General features: G+C 45.3%; 1 protein-coding gene across 1 annotated transcript; it reads right to left on the minus strand.

The window, feature by feature from the left end:
* Positions 1-509: 509 nt before the first annotated feature.
* LOC105280714 (protein bowel) lies at positions 510-7,236 on the minus strand. Its single transcript, XM_011341440.2, has 3 exons — positions 5,822-7,236; positions 3,933-4,713; positions 510-3,709 (listed from the first exon to the last, which is right to left on the minus strand). Exons 2-3 carry the CDS (start codon positions 4,700-4,702, stop codon positions 2,851-2,853), a joined length of 1,629 nt encoding a protein of 542 aa, XP_011339742.1. The 5' UTR covers positions 4,703-4,713; positions 5,822-7,236; the 3' UTR covers positions 510-2,850.
* Between the last annotated feature and the right edge of the window lie 2,076 nt (positions 7,237-9,312).

Genomic DNA, 9,312 nt, shown 5'->3' on the forward strand with positions numbered 1-9,312 from the left:
TATAATAATATTACTTTCAATCTTACGTTTCAAATGCGTACGTTAAAAGCTATCACGCTATCTAGATAAAAGTATAGGAAGATTGTGGGTTGAAGAAACTAACAGCTGGTAAATATGACAGTGCACTACACTAATAACAAATTAAGAATATTTTCTTTTATTCTTAAATTAAAATTTACAGCTACTAAGTTTTTATTTGCAATTATACAAAATAATGTTATTACCTAACTTATTGATTTTGCGAGAGGGAGAGATAGGGAGATTCACATGAGTAGATAAATTAGCCACTGTCGGCCATGTATCTTTGGAAGTATCTTTTCAGAGGAAAGAATTCTTGTAAAAGAGTTTAGGCTTCAGTCGATATTTCAGTTTGTCAAAGAGAAGAGATACGGGCTAATGTACATTTTATCCTTATTGAATTTTTTATATAATTTTATATAATATATTATATAATATTTGCCAATAAATATGTTGCACTTACTGTAATATTATTTTAATCTTTTTTTTTATTTCATCTTTCTTAATATAATTTACAAAGTTGCTTAACTCTCATATAAATCTAAAAATATAGATACTTGTACAGTATAATCTGATAAAACATGGAAAATAACAGGAGATTGATCGTTCGCACATTTGCAATTTACGATGCAGACGGCTCTCGTTGTACATAGTATATTGTACATTATATGTATCACTATACATTAGTGGCGTGTCGCAAAACACAATCAAATGTCTCTTATTTCATCTTACATACACGTTTGTTCTCATTGTATTTTCGTTTTCTTCTTCTTTTCCTCTCCCGCGCTTTTTTGCACACTTTGCTTTCTCATGCACGCAAAATCTCATTTTTTCCTACTAGATACGCACATATACATAAAGAATTACATCCTCGTCTTAAAATATAAATTGCTACCATTAACAAAGTCTAGACAATCTGAATCGCTTTCAAATGGACGTATAATTTCACCGAAAACTTTTGTACGTAAAGTAATCGTAAATTGAACATGTGATACCTACAATTTATCGTTGATATTAATTATTTCATCCGAGTTCCAATTAACAATAAAAGGTTGAAATTTTGAATGCTTTGGAATTTTGTAAAGATCTATCATAACACGTATAATTACATTGTTATTATTACATGTATAAAACATTACGCAGACAGTCTCGTATACCCTTATTCGACTATCCGAGTAGCGAATGTACGTGAGACAATACGTGTCAGGTATTGATAAATACACAGAGTTTTCGTCACAACGTCTCATTTCGCTTAAAATAACTTGAAAATAAATTAAATTAACTTAAACGAAAAGAACAAAGTAAAATTAAGTGATAATGTACGTTATTACATTTTGCTTCACTTTACGATCGCAATTCCATACGTATATACACGTGTATACATGTGCATATCGTGTATACGCACAAGAAACATAGAAATCGTTTAAATTTAATTTAATTTATCTCGAGTAATATCGGTCAAAACGATGCGTTGTGAAAACAGTCGTTTATTCTTTAAAATATAATACGTCAGTGTAAATTTTCATTTGTTAAGTATAAGAAAAAGTCAATATCCTGTTATTTATAACGGATTATTATGAAATGACGATGTTGGTAATTACAACCTCGAGTGTAAAATATATTCATTTTGCGTATTCAATTGTTCCCTTTCAGCCGCGACACAGTGTTAGCGCACAGTCGATCGAATCGCATAAACATCCAAAATATAATTTCATTACACAATAGACACTTTGAAAACAATAAACTATTTTATAATATAGCAACGCTCGCTCTCGTATATGGATTCTTCGAGATCCACCGAAAAGAAGGTATACCTTTGTGTGCCGGCGCAAAGGCCAAAAGGATCGTCTCTGCGGTCGGACGGAGTACACTCTAGGTCTTACAAAAGGACCATTAATGCTTCTTCGCCGTGACGGTGGCGAAGGGGCGAGGAAGGATGAGGGGGAGAAAAAAAAATATCGATGGCATTCGTGTGTAGGGTCGGAATATTTTTAGAAGGGAAAAGCAGGAGCAGAAGCAGGAGCAGGTATTCCGCGCGCGGATCGAGCAGGTACAAAGCTTATTGCACCTGCCACAGTGGCACAGGTTGTTACCCCAACCACAAAATTTGCATCATCTTCTTGGCTCCCGACGTCTCTCGGCGGGAGACAAAAGAGTACGGATGCGGCGACAATCTCACAATTTCGCCTTTCCTTAGGATCCCCTGAACTCCTCCCTGTTGCATCGTTATCGCGAACAATTATCGCAAACAAAATTGCAAGTTTGCGCGAAACGCGCGAGCACCTCTCTTTAATTCGAGTACTCTCTCGAACGGACTATTAAGGCACATTTTTGGTATGCGTTTGCTTAACCGTTTCATTCCTAGGAAGCTGCTTCTCGAAGGATGTCAAGGTAAGTTGTTTCATTTTCAGGAAATAATTTTATATATCTTTTACATGCGCATTATCGCATGCGAAAATCCAAACTGATGTAACTAAAACTGATGTAATACTAGCACGCATTGAAAAATGCGTGACAACACTATGAATGAAAAGGTCAAGCTTCTTGAATCTAACAACTATTTTAGAATCACGCACGCGTTGGTCCTTAAAAAGAGAGTTACAAGGGTCTCTTTAAAGCATTTTTTGTGTTCTCCTCTCGCGTACATTGAACGCGTCGGCCATAATAATTTGACATGTTTGAAAAAATATTACAATCCGCAACTCGCGGATCGTTCAGAAAGACTTTACTCTTCACGAAGATCGGTTACTCCTCTCGCGTAGTGCCCGTGACTTCTCTCTCATTCAATCTAGAAACAGGAAAACTACCTGTGCGACATGTGCGATCGACTTCCTATCGGCCCATTATATCCGCGATCGTGAAGCCCTGACGTGCTGGCGTAGGTCTGGGCGGTGGTGGCGGTGGCTGAGGTGTCGGTGCTCTAGGCGGTCTGATCACTTCCTTGTCGCGTTCCCTGTTACGTTCCCTCTCTCGAGTCTGCTCAATCTCGCGTTCTCTCTCGCGCTCGCGCTCTTGAAGCTCCAAGAGCACTCTGGACGGACCTGGAGAGCCGATTCTTCGTCGATAAGAAGTGAGAATTAGCGGTGGCGGTGGTGGAAGAGCGGCAGGTGGATTCTGGGTGACCGAGTGAGAATTGCCACCACTGGTCACCGTGGACGGTTTCACGGCAGGCAACAGATCTCTCCTGATCTGAAGCTGAGGTCTCTGAGGAAGAGGCGGCGCGGCCGATGATGCCGTGGTTGCGGATGGCGGCGCTGACGATCCTTGAGAAGGATATCCGGACGAGCTCGAGCTGGACGCTGGAGGTATGGACGGCGTCGTGGATGTCGTCGAGGAGGCTGACGGTCCTGGCTCGGGACAATCTTCCTCGGGACTGTCATCCTCTCTGAGCGCTTCTTCCAGCGCCTCTGGTGGAACATCGCCCACGGCGTGTGTCAATGCATGTCGTCTGAGATCGCAGTTTCTGCGAAACACCTTACCGCATGACGTACACTCGTACGGCTTGTGATCCGTATGCGTTAACAGGTGCGTCTTGAGATTGCTGCGCTGATTAAAGCTCCTCGCGCAGACCGGACACTTGTGCGGGGATTCCTCCATGTGCAGGATCTTGTGAACCGCGAGAGTACGACTCTGACAGAAGCCCTTACCACATTCGCCGCATTTGAAGGGTTTCTCCTTGCTGTGGATATACCTAAGAGCAAAAACAATTATGATATCAGTACACTCTGACTTTGAAGTTTTAACATCACGTCGGCATACGTCAGCCGCTCACGTGTTTCACGTTAGGTCTTGCGACGTGACACGTCTCTGTAGTGAGACGCATTGCGCCGAGATGTATTGTTGTATGAACAGATTTGTAATACAATCTAAATACATGAATTAATTCTTCGATTAATGCAACTCGTGCACCGTACCTGTGATCTCTAAGATGATCCTGCCTTCTGAACGCCTTGCCGCAAATGTCGCATGAGTACGGCCTTTCGTCGGTGTGAGTTCTTTCGTGAATGAGAAGATTGTACGACTTTGTAAACTGTCGATTACAGAATTTACAAATGAATTGTTTCTTCGGCCTTGACGCTCTGCCGGGTGCTCGAAGTAGTCTTCGATCTAGATGCTGGTGAGCTAATGGACCACCCGGAGGATACAAAGCGGAACTACCAGGAAAAGGTCCGGCAAAGACTGGATAACCGGGAGGAGGCTCCAGAAGAGGAGGAGGCGGTAGTAAAAGTGCCCTTGCTGCCAATTCCTTCCTCTTGTCAGCCATCATAGCCATGATCTCGTAACTCGAGGAACTCTTGCGAGCCACTGAAGATTCGGAGCCGACCTCGTGCTCCGAATTCGCCGTCGATGATGAGGAAGGCGGTGGTCCGGGTAAATGGGGATGCATTTCACCTGGATAGGGTGTCAAATGTAACCTCGAAGGTACCACGGGTACGAAGGCTGACGATTCGCGATGATGAGCGTGACCCAGACCGGTCACCAAGCTGTGACGATGGTGATGATAAGCGGCGAGGGTACCGGCTGGATCGAATCCTCTCGATGTGGACGCTGTGCCAGAACCGGAGGAAGAGGCCGTGGAAGAGGAACCTGACCTTGCAGACGGTCCGAGACCCAGATCTCGACCTCTGCCCGTCTCTTCCGAGACTGTGGCTGAGGCCGACGTAACTACGATGTCGGTCGGCATCTTGAATGCACCTGAAAGATAAAATGTGAAAAAGATGTCAATAGAGAATAACAGATTGGTAGAATTGAAATACTATATTAAAATTATTAAAAATTATGGTGTGCGTGTCAATAACAATAAAATATGACATAGTCTCTACACGACTATATAATCGGAAAATTGAAATAAAAAATATATAAAGTATATAAAGTAGGTATATCCACGCAACATATATAGCGTAAAAGCTATTTCTCGACTAAATCATCTGTTTACTAGTACACGGGTCGTTCTATTTATATCCTGTACATAAATCTTGTACACAGCATTTGTAACAGCAATATTCTAATGCGTGTTTTTCATGGTTTGCATGAAAGCATAAAATGTTGCGCGTAAAAAATATCGCGTGCAAATTGACGAATTGAATGCGTTAATTTGATCGTACATCCAGGCTTGAATTTCAGGCGTCGTCAAAGATCGTCTTTTAACGAGGACAATTATCGGAAAACCAAATGACGGAGCTATCATTTTGTATTAGCGTTTCTTCAAAGTGATAATGCATCACGTTCATTAATTTAGATCCACATCCGCATAAAAAATACAAGATCGTGTCACAGGCACGTGCATCTTATGGGGATGAAGAGAACGTCCAATGGACATTGGGAGAACCACTGCATAGCAGCTCACCGTAAACTTTCGCAATCGCGTAGGCAATCCGGGTGTTGGGCAGTGTTCAAGGAGATTTTTCTATTAACCGCATCTTGCGTGCCGCTTTAGTTGTGAAATCGCGCGTACTATATTGCTTTACAGATGCGCAGATCAAAGACGAGAGAGCGAAAGAGACAAAGAAACGCGCGGCAATTTAAATGATAATTCAATCGTAACGCACTCATTCCCGTCTACCAGTCGGCGTGCCGCATGCGTTTTACGAACGAGTGAACTGGTTATCTCGAAGCCCGAGCACACCTGCCAACATGGCTTCCGCGGACCCAGCGGTCACGGCTAGTCCCAGCAGCCATGTTGGAATCGCGAATGTCCGTAGAGACGCAACAGAGGTGGACGCGCGATCGTATTCCCGCAACTTTTTTTTTCCGCCCGAGAGTCCCGAACCACGCGGATATGTTCTCCCGAGTTCGCACTCACCTGGAGAAGGTCGACGGAGAGGCCCCCCAGGTCTCCGTTTTATTTTCTTCCGACGAACCACCGATGCATCTCCTCCGCCCAAAATCCGTTATTGGCCGACGATCCGATGATCAGTGGCGGAAGCATCCGTCGAATCTCCGAGAACACATCTACTCTGAAACGATGACGGGCTTTGCGGGTGTCTTTTTCCTGGTGCTCGTATCACCCGTTTATCTTCCTTCGCGCAAACACGTAAACACTCATTACACCAGCGTGACGTCGTGTTTTAAGAAGCAGTGCATTCCTTTCGGTCGCATTTCTAATCCCGCACACACAGCTTCGATCTCCGATTCCAGAGAACCGCGAAAGAGCCCGCGCGCGCGTTAACGCGTTTCTTTCCTCCAAGGTCGGATTCCTCGGAAGCAGTAGGAGCAGGAGCAACAGCAGGAGCGGCAGCAGCAACAGCAGTAGCAACAGCAGCAGCAGGATTCCGCAGAACGATCACAAAAGCGGATACGCGCGACGCGCGACGCTCTTTCCTGCGGGAGGAAACGCGAAGGAGCGCGCGGGTTACTGCGTGTCGGACGCCGCCAGGTAAGCTTCTCGACGCACACCCACGCAAGCCAGTTCACATACACGGCTCACATACGTGACACACACCGGTGCACACCTATCCACCAGGGCGACTTGCCTGGGAGTCTTTCCGTTTGCCTGCCGCTAGTAGCGCTGCTGCTGGATGCTGCGTCGCGATTGCCTCGCTCTAGAGTTGCCTTTGGTGCGACAGAGGCGAGTTCCGGCCGGCTCGCGGCTGCCGGAGTAGGACCGATCAGTAGTATGACAGAGAAAGGGGAAAGGGTAGACCGAGGACGTGCACGGGGGTTCGCCGGTATCCTATCTACCAGTGCCTATGAGGCGATGCCGCGCAGGTTGAACGCAGGAGGTTTAGGTAGGGACGTGGTATGAGGAGCAGGTGCGTAAACGTGAACCTGGGTACCCTCCCTCTCATTCTCTCCTCTCTTCTCTCTCTCCCTCTCTCTCTCTCTTCCCTCTCTCGTTTGCTATCTGGTCCTGCCGCTGGTGGAATTTTCTCATCTAGCGTACTCGATGCTCAGCCGCACTTGAACCCGAACGATGCAGTTTTGCGACAAAGATACGATTCCAGTAGCTGCACGTGGAAAAGAAACCATCTTCTGCTTGCGGTCGCTCCAGTTGATCCGCTCCAGTTCGCGTCCGCAATCAACTTGTCCACAGTGAACGCGTATTATCTTCGCTGATAATAAAGTCGAAAACGCGATCACTATCGTCAACTTGATTCGCTCCTCCAAAGATCAGGTAGCGCTTTCGCTCGCACGAAAGTAGCACGACGTCGAGACACCGCGTTCGTCGCCGCGAACCGCGTTGCGAGGTAAGCGGATGAAAAAACTGTGAGACAGGTTGTAAACGCACCTGTAAGAAACCCGCGCCACGCCGGCACTGACGAAGGAGATCGGTCGGCTGGTGGGCGGAAAGGGGAGCGTGGTCCATGCACCCCGCCGCCAGCCAGAGGCAGTCAGAGAGATCGAGTCTCGGTCTTCGTCCATCTCTCTCTCTCTGTCCTTCTCGATCTCTCCCTCGGCCACGTTTCATCCTTCTTCAACGTCTTACCGCGTTCCGCTTCCACCTTCGACTTCTTCGTCCCTTCGATATCCTCTCCGTCTCCGCACCGTTCCCCGTCTCGTTCCCCGCCTGTCCTTCGGCGTTTCCTTTTTTTTCTTCCCGTCTCTTTCTACTGGCAGCAGCCGCCGACGCCCAGCCGGTTTTACACCGGCAAATCGATTCAACCTTACGTACGTCTCGTTGGATCGAGCGCAGTTCTAGTTCATGGATTCCGTAATTTGCTCCACTTGGATGGAACAAGCGACGCGATTGTTCGTCCGTCGTCGATGGATCGTCGTCGAGCGCTGATCCGAGCGGAATCCGAGTTTCTTGCTACCATTGAATGGCCCCTTCGTCGTTTGACCAATGATTTCTATGTATCTTATATACGTAATAGAATTTGTACGTAGAAGACAAGACAGAGAGAGAGAGAGACGCGATAATCACTTACAGTGATTGATTCCTGATTTATCTCAACGTTCACGTCATGACTCTCTTCCAGATGAAACAGTCTCTCCAGATGTTCGATATAGTAAAAATGTTCCTCGACCAAAGTTACACGTATGATAATCCTTGTTCAGGGACACGTTTGCGAATAAATTCAAGAGGCGAATTTGATTCATCGCCATCGGTCGTCCTGCCCTACGTGGATATCAGATTGAATTTCTCGAGTAATGCTGCTGGTTAGTTGGCTCCGACTGACAAGTAGTCGACTAAAACTATTTTCTCGTATCTCTCTGCACTTTGAGAATGCTTCACACCTATATGAAGTACTCGTGACACTACAAAATGTAGTATCGCGTTTCTCACTCATGTGCAGCGACGCTGCGTACTATTGCTCGAATTACTTTTGCTTTACGGAAGATAAACATTTATCACAGCCAAAGGTTGACTTTTTATCATTCCTCCGATCCAAGAAATATGATAATTGCTTCTTGAAATTTCTCCAGAATCGAGATTGCATAAAAGTCTGCATTGGCGAACGCGAAGTCGCGTGCCGCAATTCCGAGCACGAATGCAACAACGCCGAGAATAAAAGGCCAGCAAACGAAAGTACTATGGCTGAACATGTCTCCGTAATTGCATCTTGATTTTTTCTCACACGATTGCAAGCGAGATATCCGCCTCAAACTCCAGTGAACGGCGTCGTCGCTTTCCTCGATATCGATACCAGTGAGCTTAATTTTTATCGAAAAATATTTGCATTGCTTTAACGTTTGCCACTATAGAATGCTTGAGAGAAAGAGAGAGAGAAATACTTTGATCAAAAAACATTTGGATAAAATACTCAAACTGAATTGCTTCGAGGTACTTGGCTAGTTAACTATTGATTTCATATTTAGTTTTGATTTTTATAAATAGCATTTTAAACTTTTTGTTGCGTACAAGGTGAGATTTTTTACGTACTTGGCGTACTTTACGTTTATTTGGCAGAGATCACTCGCAACACGCGATATCGTAAAAATTTCTATCGGCCTCGTGGAGCCTCCCGTAAAACGACGGCGTACGCGACAGCGTATGGAAATTGATAGCACGCATTTCTATACTCGTTAGCTTCTTTCGAACGCGTAGTTGTTCCACGCGGCTTGATACAGCGTTCAGACGCTAGAAAGCCAGTCTCGTCTTGTCGGATCGCCTTCAAACGGTCATTCTGTAAATTCACTTCGCGACCTGTTCTGCTCACCTGAAAAGGGACAAAGACACGGAGGAACGGTTGACGAATCGGTCGACAAGATTGGCATTGTAACGGTACGAGATGACGTACGTCATCTCTTTTCCTAAAAGGTCGGATGCCAAGTACAAGGCCAACTCGACTATTCTTGCGTGAGAAAAAATCGCGCTTGAATGGGCGATATTTTATATTTACATAGCATTAG

The sequence above is a fragment of the Ooceraea biroi genome, chromosome 8 (assembly GCF_003672135.1).
Source record: "Ooceraea biroi isolate clonal line C1 chromosome 8, Obir_v5.4, whole genome shotgun sequence".
NCBI lineage: Eukaryota > Metazoa > Arthropoda > Insecta > Hymenoptera > Formicidae > Ooceraea > Ooceraea biroi.

Bases quoted from the DNA above. Each gene is read 5' to 3' on its own strand.
- LOC105280714 (XM_011341440.2), bottom strand. From the start codon at position 4,702: ATGCCGACCGACATCGTAGTTACGTCGGCCTCAGCCACAGTCTCGGAA. The intron at 3,710-3,932 runs GTACGGTGCACG...TTTTGCTCTTAG, and splicing joins GATCATCTTAGAGATCACAG to GTATATCCACAGCAAGGAGA.